The following is a 23,338-nucleotide window of genomic DNA, read 5'->3' on the forward strand; positions in this document are numbered from 1 at the left end:
GGTCAGTTCATTTAAAATCATCTCTCCCTGCAAAGCCTCTTCCTCTCTCTCCATCAGACATTACAAACTGTCCAGGTCTGCATCCCAAATGGCACCCTATGCCGTTCAGTGCCTTCAGAAAGTATTCACTCCCTTTGACTTTTCCTGCATTTTGTTGTCACAGCCTTAATTTAAAATGGATTAAATGTAAATGTTTTGATGCTAGCCTACACACAATATCCCGTAATGTCAAAATGGAATTATGGTTTGTATTTTTTTTTACATGTTAATTAAAATGTGTAAAATGTCTTGAGTCAATAACTATTCAACCCCTTTGTTAAGGCAAGCCTAAATAAGTTCAGGAGTGAAAATGTGTTTAACAAGTCACATTTTGTTTTTTACATTTAACCTTTATTTAACTAGGCAAGTCAGTTAACTTATTCTTATTTACAATGAACGCCTACACCGGCCAGACCCAGACGACGCTGGGCCAATTGTGTGCTGCCCAATGGGACTCCCAATCATGGCCGGTTGTGATTTTTTTATTTAACCTTTATTTAACTAGGCAAGTCAGTTAAGAACAAATTCTAATTTACAATGACTGCCTAGGAACATTGGGTTTAACTGCCTTGTTCAGGGGAAAAAATACATAGTTTTACCATGTCAAGTTAGGGATTCGATCTAGCAACCTTACGTTTACTAGTCCAACCCTCTAACCACTAGGCTACCTGCCGCCCAAAATACATGATACAGCCTGGATTCGTACCAGTGTGTCTCTAGTGACGCCTCTAGCACTGAGATGTGGTGCCTTAGACTGCTGTGCCACTCGGGAGCCCATAAAGTTGCATGGACTCACTCTGTGTGCAATAATAGGGTTTTAAATGATTTTTTAATGACTACCTCGTCTCAGTACCTCACACGATTGTCTGTAAGGTCCCTCAGTCGAGCAGTGAATTTCAAACACAGATTCAACCACTAAGACCAGGGAGGTTTTCCTATGCCTTGCAAAGAAGGGCACGTATTGGTGGATGGGTGAAATTAAAAAGCAGACATTAAATATCCCTTTGAGCCTGGTGATGTTATTAATTACACTTTCGATGATGTATCAATAAACCCAGTCACTGCAAAGATAAGGAAGGAAACCACTCAAGGATTTCACCATGAGGCCAGTGGTGACTATAAAACAGTTTCAGAATTGAATGGCTGTGATAGGAGACTGGGGATGGATCAACAATGTTTACTTACTCCACAATACTAACCTAATTGACAGAGTGAAAAGGAAGCATGTACTGAATGAAAAATATTCCAAAACATGCACCTGTATGCAATAAGGCTCTAAAGTAAAACTGCAAAAATGTGGAAAATAAATAACGTTATGTTTTGATTGCAAAACGTTATGTTTGGGGAAAATCCAACACATCACTGAGTACCACTCATCATATTTTCAAGCGTGGTGGCTACATCATGTTATAGGTATGCTTGTCATCTGCAATTACTAGGGAGTTATTTTATTTAAAAAGTAACTGAATAGAGCTAAGCACAGGCAAAATCCTAGAGCAAAACCTGGTCTGCTTTCCATCAGACACTGGGAGACACAATCACGTTTCAGCAGGACAATATCCTAAAACACATTGCCAAATATACACTGGAGTTACTTACCAAGAGGATATTGAATGTTCCTGAGTGGCCTAGTTACAGTTTTGACTTAAATTGGCTTGATAATCTATGGCAAGACTTGAAAATGGCTGTCTAGCAATGATCAATAACTTGATCGAGCTTAAAGAATGTTTGAAAGAATAATATGCCAGTGCTGTACAATCCAGGTGTGCAAAGCTCATAGAGACTCTCATAGAGACAACTGTAATTGCTGCCAAAGGTGAACTCACGGGGTTGAATACTTATCTAATCAAAATATTTTTTCTTCCACTTTGACTTTTAAAGTATTTTGTGTAGATTCTTAACAAATTACAATTAAATCCATTTGAATCCCACTTTTTGTAACAACAAAATGGGGGGGAAAGTTAACATACTTTCTGAAGACACTAGGGAATAGTAGGGTGCCATTTCGGTTGTAACCTGGGGCTGCGTTGGACTGTTTTTTCCCCCCCTTTCCCAATAAAGCTAGCTACTTGCTGAGAGAGCGAGCGAGGCTCTCACTACAGTATGACTGAGACATGGAATGTGTTTAATGGCCCAGTGCAGTCAAAATCCAGTTTTTCCTGATATGATTGTATCATATTGTACAGCAGCTGATAAAACTGTAAAATTGGAAAGGTGCGAAGACGTTGGATCTGTGTTATTTCCTGATAGTGGCCAGGAGGGCTGTCACATCACAATATCAATAATATCAACATCATAATATTCTTATTTGTGACGGTATGTTTCTGAATAACAAAAGTTTTAAGTATGTTTTTTAAATAAGTGCATGACAATAGAAGTGCAACAAATGAATTCTATGTGATTTTAAATTGGCATTCTTTGTTCTGTTGGTTTAATGCTCGACAAAACAGATAAAGTAGTCCAATTTGTACAATTTTTCCATTTATTTAGCTATTTATCAAAATATTGTTATAAACGATATTGTACAAATCTACAGTGCCTTCAAAGTGTTCATACCCCTTGATTTATTCCACATTGTTATAGCCTGAATTCATAATGGATTAAATGTATTTTCTCACCCATCTACACAGGGTACTCCATAATGACGAAGTGAAAACATGTTATTAGAAATGTGTGCAAATGTATTGAAAATGATATGGAGAAATATCTCATTTACATAAGAATGCATACCCCTGAGTCAATACTTAGTAGAAGCACCTTATAGCAGCGATTGTAGATGTGAGTCTTTCTGGGTAAGTCTCTAAGAGCATTCCACACCAGGATTGTGCAATATTTACCAATCATTTTTTTTTTTTTTTTTCAAAATTCTTCAAGCTCTGTCAAATGTTTTGTTAACCATTGTTAGCCATCCTTTTTCAGGGGTTACCATAAATGTTTAGGTAGATTTGAATCAAAACTGTAGCTCTGCCACTCCAGGAACATTCACTGTCTTCTTGGTAAGTAACTCCAGTGTAGATTTGGCCTTGTGTTTTAGGTTATTGTCCTGCTGAAACAGGAATTCATCACCCAGTGTCTGGTGGAAAGCAGACTGAACCAGGTTTTCCTCTAGGATTTTGCCTGTGCTAAGCTCCATTCATTATCCTAGACAAACTCCCCAGTCCTCAATAATTACAAGCATACCCATAACATGATGTATGAAATATAAAATATGGCGAGTGGTACTCAGTACTGTGTTGTATTGTATTTTCCCCAAATATAACACTTTGTATTGCTTTGTCACATTTTTTCCCAGTATTATTTTGGTCAGAATGCATGTTTTTGAATATTTGTATTGTGGAGTAACTACAATGTTGTTGTTCCATCCAACTCTTAAATGTTTTAAAGTCAACTTTGGCCTCATGGTGAAATGCCTAAGCAGCTCTATGGCAACTGAGTTAAAAAGGACTCCTGTATCTTTGTAGTGACCAGGTGTATTGATACACCATTCGAAGTGTAATTAATAACTTCACCACGCTCAAAGGGATACTCAGGTGCCCTTCTTTGCGAGGCATTGGAAAACCTCCCCGGTCTTTGTGGTTGAATCTGTGTTTGAAACTAGGACTGTACAGTTAATTGTATTTGTGGGGTACATAGTCATAAAAATATTGTTAAACACTATTATTGCACACAAAGCGTATCATATTATGTGATTTAAGAAAATGTACTTATTTAGGCTTGCCATAACAAAGGGGTTGAATACTTATTGACCCAAGACATTTCAACTTTTCGTTTTTAATTCATTTGTAAAAAATAATAATTCCACTTTGACATTATGTGCAGGCCAATGACAAAACATTTAATCAATTTTAAATTCAGACTGTAACACAACAAAATTTGGAAGAGGCCAGAGTGTAAATACTTTTACATATTTGTTTATTTTTGACCTTTTGAATTGAAAACTATTACAGTAAGGTGCTTAGTTGTTACCCCAAAATTATTTCTTTATTGAATAAAAAAACGCAGCTTTTTGTAGTTTAACATTTTTATTGAAAGGGATGGACAGGAATGAGCTAGGAGACAGATAATTAAAAGAGAATGTAGTGTTAACCAGTGGGGCCAGGATTCAAACCCACGCAGTCACGGGATCGCATAATGTGACGCAGCAACTGCTCGACCAATCTCAGTGCATGCACACATTTTCTCCCCTTAAACTAACAATATCTTACAGTAACTACCTACAGTATGTCTGACTGTCCAATGGCTTCCTACGTTGCTGTATGATTCTGCCTGTCAGGATTCATTTCCATGTTTTATTTAAGGCCTTCTTTGGTATCGGGCCGCTTTAGAGTGAAATTTAAGTTTTTGTTCAAACCGTACGACCCCCCCGCCGATACCCTCCCTGACAGGCAGCTTAACTGCAGCAGAAGAGAAGTAAAGAGGTAAGAGAGACAGAGTTGTGCTCAGCCCTCGCTCAGACAGCTCATTAAAGAGAAATGGGCCCAATATTTGGTGTTCGTTACGCTGTAGAGATCCGCTGGTGGCTCCAGGGATTCTCATTTTATTAATTGATGGCCTCTCATTTTGACAATCTCCTGCCTGTATCTGTCGAGGCAGAATTAAATGTTAACCAAGGCCTGAACTAAAGGAGGGGGTGCAAACAGAGCTAAGGCTGAGACTGCTAGGTAGGAGGAAGAGGGGGAAGGAGAGTAGAGAGTGAGAGGCAGCCCAGCCCTGAAAGGTCGGAGAACATGAAATATACATGGGGAGACGAGTTAACCATTCGTCAACACATCGCTCATCCTTTTTTTGGAGCAGCCGGAGATAGTTTTGTTCATCTCTTTCGCTCATCTGATATCACACGCTTTCTCTGTCTCCATCTCCGTCTCTCTCTCGTTCGTTCTCTCTCTCTCATGCTCTCAATCTATTCCTCTCTCCTTTATGCTCTTACTCTTGCTCTTTTTCTCTCTCTCGTGGTCTTTCAATCTCTTTTCTTTATCACCACCACTTCACTTCATACGCTGTCCCCCCTGCAGCTGCATGTTTCCTAAACAATGCTGTTTCTTCTCCTGAATACTACAGGAAATAGTCTCTGGATGTGTCCCAGATGGCTTCCTATTCCATATATAGTGCATTACTAAGTAGGCTTTGAATGGTAGCGAGCAGGGAGGGGACTAGATTCTCTCTCCTCAGCTGTCACTAAACCCTTAATCTCTTGGTAAAGGCTTCTGTGAATGCACAACAAGTACAATACAGTATGAAGGGTGGATGGAGGATCTGAATGTACTGCTTCTGTGTGTGTTTATTTATTTGCTCCCCTTGGCAAGACAGGGAGGTAGGGTCTAGACAAAGATAGATGCAGTGTTAGTGTTGTGGTTGGCCTATAGGTGATATGTATTCAGTCTGCTCGCAATAAAGCCAAAGCTTAGTGCTGGAGAGAGCATTCCCCCATCCACGTTGATGGGGCCGAGGTAGAGAGGGTCAAAAGCTTTAAGTTCCTCGGTGTGCACATCACTGATAACCTGAAATGGTTCATCCACACCGACAGCGTGGTGAAGGTGCAACTGCGCCTTTTCAACCTCGGGAGGCTAAAGAAATTTGACATGGCCTCTAAGACCCTCACAAACCTCTACAGATACACCATTGAGAGCATTCTATCTGGCTGTATCACCGCAGTGCTCTCAAGGGTGGTGTGGTCAGCCCAACGCATTACTCTCGGCACACTGCCTGCCCTCCAGGACATCTACAACACCCGGTGTCACAGGAAGAACCAAGAAGATCATTAAGGACCTCAGCAACCCGAGCCACGGCCTGTTCACCCCTCTACCATCTAGAAGACGTAGACAGTACAGGCACATCAAGGCTGGGACCGAGAGACTGAGATACAGCTTCTATCTCCAGGCCATCAGACTGTTAAACAGTCACCACTAACCTTAGTTCAGTAGTTCCCAAACTATGGGTGATATGATAATGGGGTCATGGAAGAATTTCCCGTATAACATAAATCTATTATACATATATACAACAAAAGATGTACTATAATATTTTCTTTATCTCAAAATCATTAATGTGTTTAACCTTAAACATCTAAATGAAAATTATTCAAATCTAAAAGATCAAATTAAACCATGGAGGGCCCTTAGATTATGGGAAAAGGCTGTACTTGACCGTTGCACTTGAATCATTCCCACAGTGAATGGCTAGGCCTGCTACGCTATGAAACCACACTACTGCAGAGACTTTGATTTTACCGAACGCAATTGATATTGTGAGAACAATTTGTGGGGAGGCACAGAAACTCACATCAGTTAACAATGTTAAACACATAATTGATGCTATTGCCAGCAGTCAAGAGGAAACTGACTGAACGACTCAAACTCCCTAGCTTATGCCCTCCAAATGGACGTGAACTGTGAGGGCCAAGATGCCCATTCATTGACTTTTGTTCGCTATACATGTCGAGGGATGCTATTCACAAAGACATTGTTCTGTCTCACGATTTCTGAGCATGAAACGGCATATGGGATGTTCAGTGTGCTGCCTGGCTATATTGACGAAAAACAGATTCCATATGGGATCAAATGGTGGGCTTTTGCTCAGATGGGGCGCCATCTATCACGGGATGGCGGACAGGCCAAAAGGACTCGAAGGGAATAATACCCTGCCTTTCTAGTGCTCTGCCTCTGACTTTCCAACCTAAAGATCACCAACGTCATGATTTTACCTCATATTTTTCCAAGTTCCCAGTTGTCTTAAAAGCACCATTCATGGTAGGCTACCCTTGGCCAGCTGATATGTGTGAAGATGGATTCAGTGCTCTGGTCTGCATTAAAACCAGATATCGATCCAGGTTGGATGTGACGGCAGATATGAGGTGCGCGCTGTCGACCACGCCCCCCTGACTTTGAGAAGCTCGGACGCGACATGCATCAAGCACACCCATCTCATTAGTGGTGGTGAGATAAGAGACATGTCAGACTCATTTGCAATTGACTGCCCCACATTTGATGGTGAGTTAAGACAAATCAGAAATAATATTTATTTAATTTATTTTTTATTGACTGCCATAGCCAACAAAAAAAAATGTCCAATTCTGTAATTAACAGTGTTTTCACATGGGTGGGGTTGTGAGAATTTTCAGTTAACAGAATAGGGTAATGGGCCAAAAAAGTTTGGGAACCCCTGCCTTGGTCACTGTTCTAGCTGGCTACCACCCGGTACTCTACCCTGCACCTTAGAGACTGTTGCCGTATGTACAGTTGAAGTCGGAAGTTTACATACACCTTAGCCAAATACATTTAAACTCAGTCCAGATATGTAATCCTAGTACAAATACCCTGTCTTAGGTCAATTAGGATCACCACTTCATTTTAGGAATGTGAAATGTCAGAATAATAGTAGAGAGTAATATATTTCATCTTTTATTTCTTTCATCACATTCCCAGTGGGTCAGAAGTTTACATACACTCAATTAGTATTTGGTAGCATTTCCTTTAAATTGTTTAACTTGGGTTAAACGTTTTGGGTAGCCTTCCACAAGCGTCCCACAATAAGTTGGGTGAATTTTGGCCCATTCCTCCAGACAGAGCATGTGTAACTAAAGAGTCAGGTTCGTAGGCCTCCTTGCTCGCAAGCGCTTTTTCAGGTCTGCCCACAAGGGCATTGTGATGGCCACTTCAATTCCTTGACTTTGTTGTCCTTAAGTCATTTTGACACAACTTTGGAAGTATGCTTGGGGTCATTGTCCATTTGGAAGACCGGGTCTTCCAAACTTTAACTTCCTGACTGATGTCTTGAGATGTTGCTTCAATATATCCACATAATTTTCCTGCCTCATGACTCCATCTATTTTGTGAATAGCACCAGTCCCTCCTGCAACAAAGCACCCCCAAAACATAATGCTGCCACCCTCGTGCTTCACGTTTGGGATGGTGTTCTTCATCTTGTAAGCGCCCCCCTTTTATTTCCAAACATAACGATGGTCATCATGGCCAAACAGTTCTGTTTTTGTTTCATCAGACCAGAGGACATTTCTCCAAAAATTACTTTGTTTTTTTTCCCCCATGTGCAGTTGCAAACTGTAGTCTGGCTTTTTAATGGTGGTTTTTGAAACAGTGGCTTCTTCCTTGCTGAGCAGCTTTTCAGGTTGTGTCGATATAGGACTCGTTTTACTATGGATATAGTTAATTCTTTACCTGTTTCCTCCAGCATTTACACAAGGTCCTTTGCTGTTGTTCTGGGATTGATTTGCAATTTTCACACCAAAGTACGTTCATCTCTAGGAGACAGAACGCGTCTCCGTCCTGAGCGGTATGACGGCTGCGTGGTCCCATGGTGTTTATACTTGCATACTATACCAATGAATGTGGTACCTTCAGTTGTTTTAGAAATTGCTCCCAAGGATGATTGATGTCAAGCAAAGAGGCACTGAGTTTGAAGTTAGGCCTGGAAATGCATCCACTGGTACACCTCCAATTGACTAAAATTATGTCAATTAGCCCATCAGAAGCTACTAAAGCCATGACATAATTTTCCAATTTGTTTATAGGCACAGTCAACTTAGTGTATGTAAACTTCTGACCCACTGGAATTGTGATATGGTGAATTTTAAGTTAAATAATCTGTCTGTAAACAATTGTTGGAAGAAGTACTTGTGTCATGCACAAAGTAGATGTCCTAACTGACTTGCCAAAACTATAATTTGTTAAGAAATTTGTGGAGTGGTTGAAAAACAAGTTTTAATGACTCCAACCTAAGTGTATGTAAATGTCTGACTTCAAGTGTGTGTGTGTGTGTGTGTGTGTAGTTTTAATGACTCCAACCTAAGTGTATGTAAATGTCTGACTTCAAGTGTGTGTGTGTGTGTGTGTGTGTGTGTGTGTGTGTGTGTGTGTGTGTGTGTGTGTGTGTGTGTGTGTGTGTGTGTGTGTGTGTGTGTGTGTGTGTGTGTGTGTGTGTGTGTGTGTGTGTGTGTGTGTGTGTGTGTGTGTGTGTGTGTGTGTGTGTGTCCCACGGGTGGGTACACACACAATGTTTGTTCCCACACTTGGGACTCTCTTTTGGTTACTCAGACTTTTGGCCTCCCATCCTCCCATTTTGGCCTCCCACTCTCCACCACCTCTCACCGGCTTTGTATTCATGTTACCTGGTGAAATTGCTGTACAATATGATCTTGTTGCCATCTAATGCACATTCAAATGTCGTAAATCAGCACTGCAGAGCTCTCCCTGTCCTATGCCGTGTCTTGATTATATCACTGTTGATGATATATGTAATTGTGCATATGCACCCCAATTCTGACTTGTGCTCTGATATCTGCTTCACTGATTTCTGCTCTCATAAAAGCCTGGGTTTTCTGCACGTTAACACAAGAAGCTTATTACCTAAAATGGGTCAGTTGAAAGTGGGTTCACAGCTCCAATCCAGATGTGTTAGTCATTACTGAGACGTGGTTAAGGAAGTGTGTTTTGAATACTAATGTTAACCTTTCTGGTTATAACCTTTTTCGACAAGACAGATCTTCCAAAGGTGGGGGAGTGACAATCTTTACCAAGGATCACCTTCAGAACTCTGTTGTTTTCACCAAGTCTGTCCCCAAACAATTTGATTTGCTGGTTTTAAGCATTAACATTTCTAATGGCTCTTTGTTGACTGTTGCTGGGTGTTATCGTCCTCCATCAGCACCGGCCTGTCCCCCCCTGCCATAAGCTCTCTCCTGGCCCCTTACACTAACTCTGTATTTGTGCTGTGAGGTGACCTAAACAGGGACAAGCTTAAACCACCTGACCAAGTCCTAAAGCAATGGGACTTACAAAATCTTTCTCAGATTATTATCAATCCCCAAGGTATGACTCCAAACACCCAGAAAAGGCTACTCTCCTCGATGTTATCCTCACAAATAATCCTGATTGGGATCAGTCTGGTGTTTTCTGTAATGACTTTGGTGATCACTGTTTTACAACCTGTGTTCGTAATGGCTGCCCAGTGAAACGACCTGTCCTGATTTATCATAGACACTTCCTAAAAAAAAAACTTAAATGAGCAAGCCTTCCTTCATGACTTTGCCTCTGTAATTTGGTATAGAATCAGCTTCATCCCCTCTGTTGAAGACACTTGGACCTTCTTTTTTTTATTTTCAGTGGTATTGTTAACGAACACGCCCCATAAAGAAAATTAGAATTAAAAACAGGTTCAGCCACTGGTTCGACCGTGATCTTGCAGAGTTACTCCACCTCAAGAATTGCATTTGACGAAAGACCTCGGCACGCTCATACTCACGCTGACAGGCTCTCGTTCAGGCAAATGACAAATAAGTGCACTCAGACTCTCCGGAAGGCAAAAGTTAGTTACTTTAAAGAGCCAGTTTAAAGAGATCTATGGGTCTAACCCCAAGAAGTTCTGGAAAACGGTTAAAGACCTAGAGAATAAACCCTCCTCCTCACAGCTGCCCATATTCCTTAATGTTGATGATGTGATTGTTACTGACAAGAAGAACATGGCTGAGCTCTTTATCACCACTTCATTAAGTCAGGATCCCTATTTGACTCAGCCCTGCCCCCTTGCCCGTCCAACATTTCCTCATCTCCCAACCCTTCTAATGCAACCAGCCCCGATGCTCCTCCCTCTTTTTCCCCTGTCCTGCTACAAAGTTTCTCCCTGCAGGCAGTCACTGAGTCCGAGGGGTTAAAGGAGCTCCTTAAACTTGACCCCCAAAAAACATCTGGGTCAGATGGTATAGACCCTTTCTTCTTTAAGGATGCTGCCCCTATCATCGCCAAGCCTGTCTCTGACCATTTTAACCTGTCTCTCCTCTCTGGGGCGGTTCCCATTGCTTGGAAGGCAGCCACGGTGTGCCCTTTAAATAAAGGGGAGATCAAGCCCTAACTGTTATGGGCCAATTTCTATTTTGTCCTGTTTATCAAAAGTGTTGGAAAAACTTGTCAATAATCAATTGACTGGCTTTCTTGATGTCTATACTATTCTCTCTGGTATGCAGTCTGGTTTCCACTCAGGTTATGGGTGTGTCACTGCAACCTTACAGTTCCTCACCATTGCATATATTTTTGTATATTTTTTCTAGAAACTCAACTTCGAAACACTCAAATGTGGTGCGGATCTGTTTTTTTGTTCGTTTTTTCTTTTTCAAAAGTATTATTCACCTCGTATCCGAAATCCACAACAGAAGCTAGCCAGCTCACTAGCTAATGTTAGTATTCAGCTAACCACGACTAGCGGTCATCAGCTATCGCCAGTTTTGTACAACGCGACTCAGGCCAGAGCATACCGGGCCTATTTTCTCTCCATATCCCTTGATTTCTACCACAAGCTCTGGACATTTACACCTGGATCTTGCAGCGAACTAGCTGCTATCCGAGTGATTATTGGCTAATGTCGATTCCGGAGCAAACCCCAATTATCCTGGAGCTAGCCAGCTGAAGAGTTCCATCAGCCACTCCTGGGCTACAATCACCTATCCGGACCCGTTTTACTGCCGATGCGGAGCCCCAACGGGCCTTCACGACTGGAATTCCGATGTTATCTACCCGAGGGAGTTATTCAACTGGCCCCTCCTTCGCGAAGTAACCTGAACGCCCATCTGCAAACTGCGGCCCGCTAAACGTTAGCTGTCTTGAGCATATCAGCTGCTATCTGAACAGGTCTATCGAACAATCTTCTTGGGCCACTATAACTGTAACTATTTTGACAATTGGATTAGTCCCCTCTACCACACGGAACCCACTAATCTACCGACGGAACCGCACGAGGTGGCTAAAAACAGACCTCCATCTTCTGCTAGCTTGCTACCCATGGCTCGACTTGCTGTCTGAATCGCCGTGACCCCAACTAACCTCACTACTCACTGGACCCTTATGATCACTCGGCTAAGCATGCCTCTCCTTAATGTCAATATGCCTTGCCCATTGCTGTTCTGGTTAGTGTTTATTGGCTTATTCCACTGTAGAGCCTCTAGCCCTGCTCATTATACCTTATCCAACCCTTCAGTTCTACCACCCACACATGCGATGACATCACCTGGTTTCAATGATGTTTCTAGAGACAATATCTCTTTCATCATCACTCAATGCCTAGGTTTACCTCCACTCTATTCACATCCTACCATACCGTTGTCTGTACACTATACCTTGAATCTATTTTATCGCCCCCAGGAACCTGCTCCTTTTACTCTCTGTTCCGGACATCCAATTCTCATGGCTTTTAGCCTTACCCTTATCCTACTTCTCCTCTGTTCCTCTGGTGATGTAGAGGCGAATCCAAGCCCTGCAGTGCCTAGCTCCACTCCTATTCCCCAGGCGCTCTCTTTTGATGACTTCTGTAACCGTAAAAGCCTTGGTTTCATGCATGTTAACATTAGAAGCCTCCTTCCTAAGTTTGTTGTATTCACTGCTTTAGCACACTCTGCCAACCCGAATGCCTTAGCCATGTCTGAATCCTGGCTTAGGAAGACCAACAATAACTCTGAAATCTCCATCCCTATCCCTAACTACAACATTTTCAGACAAGATAGAACGGTGGTGCTGTGCGGTGTTGCAATCTACTGCAGAGAGAGCCTGCAGAGTTCTGTTTTACTATCCAAACAATTTGAACTTCTACTTTTAAAAGTCCACCTCTCTAAAAACAAGTCTCTCACCATTTCTGCCTGCTATAGACCACCCTCTTCCCCCAGCTGATTGCCCCCCATATGTGAACTGATTGCCCCCCATATGTGAACTGATTGCCCCCCATCTATCTTCAGAGCTCGTGCTGCTAGGTGACCTAAACTGTGACATGCTTAACACCCCAGCCATCCCACAATCTAAGCTTGATGCCTTCAATCTCACACAAATTACCAATGAACCTACCAGGTACAACCCCAATGCCGTAAACACGGGCACCCTCATAGATATCCTCCTAACCAACTTGCCCTCTAAATACACATCTGCTGTTTTCAACCAAGATCTCAGCGATCACTGCCTCATTTCCTGCATCCGTAATGGGTCAGTGGTCAAACGACCTCCACTCATCACTATCAAGCACTCCCTGAAAGACTTCAGCGAGCAGGCCTTTCTAATCGACCTGGCCCAGGTATCCTGGTAAAAAAAAAAAAAAAATCCTTCCTCACCATCTTAAATAAGCATGCCCCATTCAAGAAATGTAGGACCAGGAACAGATATAGCCCTTGGTTCTCTCCAGACCTGACTGCCCTTAACTTCTTTGGGATAGGGGGCAGCATTTTCACTTTTGGATGAATAGCGTACCCAGAGTAAACTGCCTCCTACTCAGTCCCAGATGCTAATATATGCATATTATTAGAAGTATTGGATAGAAACCACTCTGAAGTTTCTAGAACTGTTTGAATGAGTATAACAGAACTGTGAGTATAACAGAACTCATATGGCAGGCAAAAACCAGAGACAAAATCCAAACAGGAAGTGGGAAATCTGAGGTTTGTAGTTTTTGAACTCAGTCCCTATCGAATACACAGTGGGATATGGGTAATTTTGCACTTGCTAAGGCTTCAACCATCTTTAGAACGTTGTTTCAGGCTTCTACTGTGAAGGGGGCTAGATGAGAGGGGCTTTACACCTGGCCACCCCTACCCCAGTCAACAGCACTGCACCCCCCATAGCAACTCGACCCCAGCATTCACCATTTCTCCTTCTCCCAAATCCAGTCAGCTGATGTTCTGAAAGAGCTGCAAAATCTGGACCCCCACAAATCAGCCGGGCTCGACAATTTGGACCCTTTATTTCTAAAATGATCTGCCGAAATTGTTGCAACCCCTATTACTAGCCTGTTCAACCTCTCTTTCATGTCGTCTGAGATTCCCAAAGATTGGAAAGCAGCTGCGGTCATCCCCCTCTTCAAAGGGGGGGACACTCTTGACCCAAACTGCTACAGACCTATATATATCCTACCCTGCCTTTCTAAGGTCTTCGAAAGCCAAGTTATCAAACAGATCACCGACCATTTCAAATCCGACCGTACCTTCTCTGCTATGCAATCTGGTTTCAGAGCTGGTCATGGGTGCACCTCAGCCACGCTCAAGGTTCTAAACGATATCTTAACCGCCATCGATAAGAAACAATACTGTGCAGCCATATTCATTGACCTGGCCAAGGCTTTCGACTCTGTCAATCACCACATCCTCATCGGCAGACTCAAAAGTCTATCACAGTGCCATCCGTTTTGTCACCAAAGCCCCATATACTACCCACCACTGTGACCTGTATGCTCTCGTTGGCTGGCTCCAGGTCATCTACAAGACCCTGCTTGGTAAAGTCTCACCTTATCTCCGCTCGCTGTTCACCATAGCTGCACCCATCTTTAGCACGTGTTCCAGCAGGTATATCTCACTTGTCACCCCCAAAGCCAATTCCTCCTTTGGCTGCCTCTCCTCCCAGTTCTCTGCTGCCAAAGACTGGAACAAACTACAAAAATCTCTGAAACTGGAAACACTTATCTCCCTCACTAGCTTTAAGCACCAGCTGTCAAAGCAGCTCACAGATCACTGCACCTGTACATAGCCCATCTATAAATAGCCCAAACAACTACCTCTTCCCCTACTGTTATTTATTTTGCTCCTTTGCATCCCAGTATTTCTACTTTGCATACTCATCTACTGTCAAATCTACCATTCCGGTGTTTTAATTGCTATATTGTATTTACTTCGCCACTATAGACTATTTATTGCCTTTACCTCCCTTATCTCACCTCATTTGCTCACATTGTATATAGACTTATTTTCTACTGTATTATTGACTGTATGTTTGTTTTACTTCATGTGTAACTCTGTGTTATATGTGTCGAACTGCTTTGCTTTATCTTGGCCAGGTTGCAGGTTGTAAATGAGAGCTTGTTCTCAACTTGCCTACCTGGATAAATAAAACATTTAAAATGAGTATTGGTGTCTCCTAGGGGTCTTTGGCCTGGTTTGCGAACTACCTCTCTGAGTGCAGGGTATAAAGTTAGAACATCTGCCGTCTCAGCCACTGCCTGTCACCAAGGGAGTACCCCATGGCTCGATCCTAGGCCGCATGCTCTTCTCAATTTACATCAACAACATAGCTCAAGCAGTAGGAATCTCCCTCATCCATTTATATACAGATAATATAGTCTTAAACTCAGCTGGCCCCTCCCCGGATTTTGTATTAAACGCTCTACAACTAAGCTTTCTTAGTGTCCAACAAGCTTTCTCTGCCCTTAACCTTGTTCTGAACACCTCCAAAACAAAGGTCATGTGGTTTGGTAAGAATGCTCTTCTCCCCACTGGCATGATTACTCCCTCTGGGGGTTTAGAGCTTGAGGTAGTCACCTCAAACAAGTACTTCTCGGAGTATGGCTATAGAAGGTACACTGTCCTTCTCTCTGCACACATCAAAGCTGCAGGCTAAAGTTAAATCTAGATTTGGTTTCTTCTATTGTAATCGCTCCTCTTTCACCCCAGCTGCCAAACTAACCCTTATTCAGATGACCGTACTACCCATGCTAGATTACGGAGACGTAATGTATAGATCGGCAGGTAAGGGTGCGCCCGAGCTGCTCGATGTTCTTTACCATTCAGCCATCAGATTTGCCACCAATGCTCCTTATAGGACACATCACTGCACTCTATACTCTGGAACTGAACTGGTCATCTCTGTATACCTGTCGCAAGATGCATTGGTTGATGCTTATTTATAAAACTCTCTTAGGCCTCACCCCCCCCCCCCCCCCCCTCTGAGATATCTACTTCACCCCTCATCCTCCACATACAACACACATTCTGTTAAAGGTCCCCAAAGCGCACACATCCCTTGGTCGCTCATCTTTTCAGTTCGCTGCAGCTAGCGACTGGAACGAGCTGCAACAAACACTCAAACTGGACAGTTTTATCTCATTCTCTTCATTCAAAGACTCAATCATGGACACTCTTACTGACAGTTGTGGCTGTTGTCTGTGCCCAATAATGTTTTTACCATGTTTTGTGCTGCTACCATGTTGTGCTGCTGCTATGTTGTTGTTGTGTTGCTGCCATAACAATCGACTTCTATTCGATTTGATATAGGCTACTCTAAATGTGTTCATTTGTTAGTGAATGGGGGTTTAAATATGTTACTTTGTTAGTGAATTGTTCTTTAAATGTGTAGGATGCCCATAAAACCAATAAGCATGCGGTTCTGTAATCAGTGTGTGTGCGCGCGCTCATGTCTGTTTGTGCTTGTGTATTCTGTGGCACCCTGTAAATGAGACAAGTGTTGCTTGCTACATTCCAGCGTGGCAGTCATTATGTGGCACAACAAGCCTGGATGTTGACAGGGTCCCAAACTCCAACCCAGTCCCCTCTCGCTCTCCAAACCGCAAGCCCAACCCTGTCCTTGAAAGGAATTACTGCATTGTCGATAAACAAAAGACTTGAGTCAAGCTAAGTGTGCTAACGCCTAGGTGATCAGTATGCATGAGCACGCCGCCTCAAAGGTGATTTTCTCTACACAACGCTGGACTGCGGAGAATTCTCAATGTGTTTTCACTCAATGCAAATCCTCAAATGTTAAATGGAAGACCTATTTCGGTTGAATGCATTCAGTTGTGCAACTGACTAGATATCCCCCTTCCAACATAGGTACCCTGTTGTCTTTTCTGTCTCTTCAGCTACCAGACGGGAGCTTTGAAATAAATGAAAAACATTGTAATATTCTTTAGGAACCTCAATTTCGGTTGCCTCCACACACTTTATGCTACTGCATGTTAAACAATGCAAATGACCAAAGAAGCATTTTCCTCTCTCTCAAGTGGTGTAATTCTCATCTCTTATAAGTCCTCTCCAGACTGAAATGCCGCCAGTGATTTCCATATTTTAACTGCATGTAGTTTTAGTTTCTCTCTGAGGCTCATCATGTGTTGCTTAGTCATCTAAGGCCAATCGCACTACATTGTATTCCTCACTGTTTCTTTTGAGTGAATATGTTTGCCAACTAGATTTTGGCCTCATCTCTGTTGGAGACATTGGGGTCTTTTGCTGTACGTTTTGCATTCACAGTTGTCATTTAGCAGATTTATCCAGCTTGACTTACTCTCTGTAGTCGACATATGGTGGAGTGACCAAAGATTAGACCTGGATTCAAATAATGTTTGTTTTCTTTCAAATTGCTCTAGCTGCACTTTATTGAGCTTGAAGTGAAGTGAAGTGAAAATCCAGAATCTCCTGGAGGACAGTGGAAGTTGATCAAAATGCCATTGATATTGTTAAAACTAACGCCTTTCCACCCTTGGCCTTCGTCTGGGTTTTTCTTGATTGAGCTTGACCCATAGATAGTTTGTCAAAAGGCTAAGTCTTCGAGTCAGTGTGAGATCTTTGACAGGATAACATACCGTATGGAACAAACGCGGTCTGTTGTTATTTTATGATGTCCTAATCTACACACCTAAATTTGTGACGTAAATGGTTTGATACAGAAGACTGGGCGTCACTTCATGCGTGCAATTTTAAATTGAGATGTATGCGGTGCTAAGCAGTGATACGCCTTATCAGCTTTTAAACATTCATTTTCTGTTGTTCTTATTACAGATCTCATTTAGAGATGTTCTGTGCTAATTAACTTATCTGATCTCATTTTCATCACAATGACATCAAATGAGCCCTGTCTAAGTCCGTTATTTTCCTTAGTTCAGGACAATAATGAGGTACTAGAGCCATTCAGTGCTAATAACTGTTGAAGTGTGTCACTAGAATCAAAAAGGAGTATGTATACATTGCCATTTTAACATGGTAGCATAATGGTTAGAGCATTGAGTCAGTAACCGAAAGGTTGCTAGTTTGAATCCCGAGCCAACTAGGGGAAAAATATGTCGATCTGAACTTGACCAAGGCACCTTAACCCTTTTTCTCCAGGGCCACTGTCAATAATGGCTGGTCCCTGCTGTGACTCCATTCTCCAAAGTTGTCTCAGGGGAGTGGGATATATACAAAATACATTTCCACTTCACACCACACACTTGTACAGGTTACACACTTGTATATGTGTGAAACAGGACAGATATAGGCAGACCCTATTTTACCTTTATTTTGATCTTGCCATTCTAAACACTACTAATCACTGTCCTAGATCTGTCGTACAGCTGACCATGTTACTTCCCTTTTCCCCCGCTCTTTATCTCCTTTCTTTGGTCCACCTTTCTCTTTTCTCCTCCTCTGTCTCACTCTACCGCTCCATGCTGCAGATAACTTCCCTCAGATGGCTCATCAGAAGCGCTTCATCGAGCGGAAATACCGACAGGAGCTGAAAGAGATGAGACGAGAGAGGGATCGCCAGGAGAAGGAGGGAGACGAGCCAGAGGACAGCAGGAAGTAACAGAGCCCCTCTCCGACCAATCGATATGGACAGAGAATTTTTTCGACCAGTCAAGATGGACGATATTGGAGAGTGTAGGGAAGGTGCAAGAAGTGGAGGGATAAACTACTTCCAAATACTCTGAATTGCTAAAAGAAATATGTCCTCTCCTCGACTACTCTCTTCAATTTGACAGGTGAAAACAATGGAAGCTTATCATAAGGCTAACTTTCACCTGGTCAGTTCATTCATAACAATTGCAAGGAAGCAGAAGATTGCGAGGAGAGGACATATTTTTGGGACAATTCAGAAAGAGCACTAGTCTATACAGTACACACCCTCTACTGTCTCGTCAAATTGGCTTGAGGTTTGCCTTGCATATTTTAGTGTTTGTTGTTTTGAGCTGCTTTTATGTGTAGGTCTTAATCAATCGCATGTTGATTATGTACAGTCACGTTTTAAACTAAATCTAGGACATGGTTGGTCGTCGATCATGGTTATAATGGATGGCAACGGAAATGCTTTGTTTTAAATGTTTGTTTTTTTGTTTTTTTTGTACCGCTAGTGACATTGATAGTAATTGCTATTAATAAAGGTATTTCACATGTTAATTGATTTGTCATCATGGAATATGTCCTCTTGATAGCCATACTCATCATAATCAGTGTCTGACACCAAATCACTCAATGGGGAAACTACTAGTGGCATATCACGTGCACGTTTATGAAGAGGAGAGCGTTAATATGATTCAATGACATTAAATATGATGTAAAATGCCACCATCTGTCTCGCATCTGCTACCTCTTTCTCTAACAATTTCAAATTTGTGCCCCCCCCTCTCCAAATCCGATTGCCAGTTTTTAAAGATCTTAATTATAGATTGTGTGTAATTAATGATTTCTTCAGTTCAGTAGCCACAGGTTCCATGCTATTAACCACTTTACTGTCTTGAATTTCAACATTCACCATAAGAACTTAAGCTCAAGCCAGGCTGATGTCATCCTAGGCAAAAACTAAGGGAACATGGCTAATGTGCAGACATTTTTCCATTTCCAAATTAGTTCAAATGTCATTAGGGTTAAGGAAATAGTCTGTCCGTTTCGCTACTTTCTTCCTACTGTTATGTCTGTCAAATTGCTCAATGTTCGGACAAAGCTTTTCTGAATTCGAAACACTGATGATGACACGTAGAAACAGAATAAGGATTTTAAAGATCTTTAATCGTGTTGAGTCATATAAATATCCAGTACAAAAATCACATTGTACAAAGCAGATGAATGAATGGGCATTGGATCATGACAGGGCCCCTTTAAACTACTGCACATACTGTAACCTATCATAGTATTAATCCACATAGACAAAACTTAGGCTGCATCCCGATTCTCCACTCTTCTCCTGGAGTGTGCACGTCATCGCATAGTTAGTAAGTAAGCCATGGACAAGCCAGAACGGCCCATATGGGCAGGAGCCCATCTCCTGTTTCTGTAGCATGAGGCAACTTGATGTACAACCCCTGGACATGACGCTACTTGGATGGATTTAACAATGGTGGAAACTCCCCCCTTACCAATGCTGACACAATTCCTATGCTTTTAAATCCATGACTGTAAGTGTAAATGTGCACGCTTTAAGGATGGGTGGAGAATCGGGATGCAGCCATAGACTGCTCAATCACATAGTCAACAACATAATATAGAGGCAACACGAACACCCAACAGTGTTCTTTAGAAAGAGGACATCAGAACTATCTCTGGTCCAAAGTGTGAGCAGGAAGCCTCAGCATAAGAAAGCCACACTAACGCCCCTGGACCAGAGCTTTCTATAGGCTAACCATATCTGGCAGCGAACATTACTCTACAATCCCCCAATAGCATTGGACGCTTGATGGACTTGATGTTTGTTTAATGCATGTCCATAGCTGAGCATGGTGTTAATGCTGAAAGGCAAGAACAGTCCCAATAAAGAAGCACAAATATGTATTTATAGTGAGATTCTGCTGACACCCTGAATTAAAGTGAGAAAATGGATGTACCAATCCCAGATTGCCCCTTTTTCAAATTAAAATAATGAGGGGAAAATAAAGCACTCTTCTGTTGTCATTTTCTCTTCTAATTTAAACTCTTATGTCTACCGTTCAAGGGCAGAAGACAAACGGTTGATTTTCAGTTCGGAGGGTTTCGGAACCCAAAAATGAATGCTTATCAAAGCAATGTTTGCCACAATCTCAAACAGTCACTTACACAGTGGGCGCTCAATGGTCAAAGAAATAGAACGAGAAAATAACTTGCTTATTACAATTATTTAACATATAATATAGTATACATTATTAACAAGTGTGTTCTTGACTCAGAGGATTGTCTAAGCTACCTCACCATTTTCATTGTTTACATCCATAGATGTTTTTTGGGGGAAAATAATATATGTACAGTTTGTGTGAATTGTGAATGCTGCGGACAGAGACGGGAATAATATTACCGTCGTTGTGGCAATTATGTCAGTTGTGTTATTAGTTTGAAATGTCTGATTAAATGTCATCCTTCTGCAATGATACTATTGTTCAATTTGTATGTTTTGGCCTTGGGCAAGTTGCTTCATTTGAATTGCTCAATTTTCTTACTATGTATATGTCAAACCATTTCATGATGACAAACCAATCTAATGACCATTTTCATATGTGTATATATATGTCCAAACATTTTATGATCCCAATATTGTGTTGACCTGTACCTCTTATGTCAATGACAATCCCAACAGAATGTCAAACATTCTCTCTTACAACTGAAAATGGCATATTACCCTTAATATCGAGCCTTTCTCCCCCACATACTGTCGTCCCAATATGTCAGGCTTGGAAACCTTGTCCGTGTGCACATCACAAATGGATGTTCAACCGTCAATCAATTACTCTGTTTTAATTAACCAAGAAAAGCATCAAGTAAAACACTGAGTAAAGAATCAGGTTTAATTTGAACATGTTCAGTTCATTAGGGTAACACTTTCCATTAACCCTTTATAAAGAGTACCTTATTGCAAAGTGTTATTGACATGAGTTTTTTTTTCAGATAGTCAGCACCCTGAGGAGCTTTTTGGTCCGGGTGTTTCAGCTCCCCCCTACAGGGAATGATCTCCTAAATGGCACACTATTGTAGCCTGGTACAAATGTAGTGCACTATATAGGGAATGGGTGTCATTTGGGATGCGGAATATGTAAAGCTATGTGGATCAGGTGTTATTGACGGTCAGAAAGGTGACGTACAACCCATAGAAATTGAATGAGTAGAGTGGGTGTCCCCATTCAAGTCAAGGATGCCACAGTCGGTGGACTAGTGGCCATTTTGACTGTACCCATAGAATTAGAGCATTCTATTTCTATGGTTGAACCCCTCAGTCTCTTAGCATGGCTTTGTGTGACTTCAAAAGAAGATTGTGACATACATAGCCAATGCTATAAGGGAATGGGACGCTAGAAACCTGATAACAAAACAGAACTGTACAGCATATTGTATCAATACACAGATACACACAATATAAGATATATCTCACAATATGCAGCTTTTCATTCCAGAAACTCTGAACAATTCATAGATGTTGTCTCTCAAGTTCACCGGAAAACCGCTTGCTTTTCGACCCTCTGTTGCAGGCAGCTTTTGAAAAACAAAAGAGAAGAAGTATGTTTGTACATAGAGATATATGTGGGGCCTGATGCACAGAGTACAGTACCCCCATATTCAGCGAAGTGTCTTCTTGACAAGTCTTTTCCTCGTGAGTCCCCGGCTGCCTTGCAGAGAGAGAGACCACTAAGCGTCGTCGTCCAGGTCCTCCAGTGAGGTCAACGGTGATCGACAACGGTAAAAGAGCACTTTGAAAAATACTGCCTTGTCTTTTTGTGTCCTTCATGTTTTGTTCTATTGTTTGCCACTTTCACAAAGTACCAGGAGTTAAGTTCACTTTAGCTAGTGCGTGAGTGTTTGTTGTACATTTTCCTTTTACGAGCTCCCTTCTCTCTGGTTAGGAATCCCTGTAGCCGTCACTGTCCTCTCCCCCGTACATGTCAGCTAGTTTTCTAAACCTGGGTCCCCACTCGCTCAGGTAGTTATAGTCCTGGTCTCCCTCCGTGGTCACGGAACCCAGGGAGCTCAGGGACTCAGCCACCGAGCCGCTTCCCTCGTAGGCGTAGGTGGCCAGGGAGTCATAGGGCGGCGCTGTGGGGTCCTGGTCGTTGTCCTGGAGCCTTTGGTTTATGAATTCCCTGACGTCCGAGTTGTCCCTGTATGTAGGAGGGAGGACAACGGTCCGACGGACGGGAGGGTTCAGGGTCTCGGGCTTGATGTCCCTGCGCTGTTTGGTCTCCTCGATAGCCTCCGGGTTGCGCAGCGTGCCGATATCAAAGGCCTGGGTGTCCTCCTCTCCGCCCCCCTCATCATTGTAGCTGACGACATTGTCTCTCACATCCTCTTTGGAGATGATCAGAGGCTCCTTCTTCCTCTGCTGCCTCCTCAGGACAGCGAACAGCACAACGATTACTACAGACACAGAGAGAGAGAAGAGCATGAGATGGATAGGAGAGGAAATGAGTTTTTTACATTTAAAAAAGAAATGAGTTGAGGAATGTGCCTCGATACTCAGGATTCTTTTTAAAGTATCTTTTTTTAATTAATTTTTTTTAACATGTATTTAACTAGGCAAGTCAGTTAAGAACAAATTCTTATATACAACGACAGCCTACACCGGCCAAACTCAGACGACGCTGGGCCAATGCATCGATCACGATTATTTCAGAAACAAGACAAAGGCTTTTGAACTTTTGTTTTATTTCCCACCTGTGTTCCTTCTATTTTCTGAAGGATAGTTTGTCTGTTGGGGAACCACTGGTGGTGTGCATACAGTATGCTGATACACTCACTGATATACAGGGCTTTGGTGGGCTGAGACAGGCTTGAGCTGCCACAAAAGGCTTGCCGTATGGATTTGTATCACCTATCTCACTCTGTGCAGTTGCAGTGAAGATGGGTAAA

At 42.2% G+C, this 23,338-nt stretch overlaps 2 protein-coding genes across 4 annotated transcripts in view; one reads left to right on the forward strand and one right to left on the reverse strand.

The window, feature by feature from the left end:
- Positions 1–18,934, forward strand: part of LOC123991123 (ribonuclease 3-like) — a 138,823-nt gene extending 119,889 nt beyond the window's left edge. Inside the window, 1 exon segment of the mRNA XM_046292350.1 lies at positions 18,214–18,934. Within this exon segment, the coding sequence (XP_046148306.1) occupies positions 18,214–18,344 (131 nt within the window). The 3' untranslated portion in view covers positions 18,345–18,934.
- Positions 18,935–19,522: 588 nt separating this feature from the next.
- LOC123991122 (cadherin-6-like) overlaps positions 19,523–23,338 on the reverse strand; it is a 104,007-nt gene continuing 100,191 nt past the window's right edge. For all 3 annotated transcript variants that reach the window (XM_046292347.1, XM_046292349.1, XM_046292348.1), the window contains one exon: positions 19,523–22,846. In XM_046292347.1, the coding sequence (XP_046148303.1) occupies positions 22,332–22,846 (515 nt within the window). In that variant the 3' untranslated portion in view covers positions 19,523–22,331. The remainder of the gene's footprint in view (positions 22,847–23,338) is intronic.

Source organism: Oncorhynchus gorbuscha, linkage group LG12, assembly GCF_021184085.1.
Source record: "Oncorhynchus gorbuscha isolate QuinsamMale2020 ecotype Even-year linkage group LG12, OgorEven_v1.0, whole genome shotgun sequence".
Classification (NCBI taxonomy): Eukaryota; Metazoa; Chordata; class Actinopteri; order Salmoniformes; family Salmonidae; genus Oncorhynchus; species Oncorhynchus gorbuscha.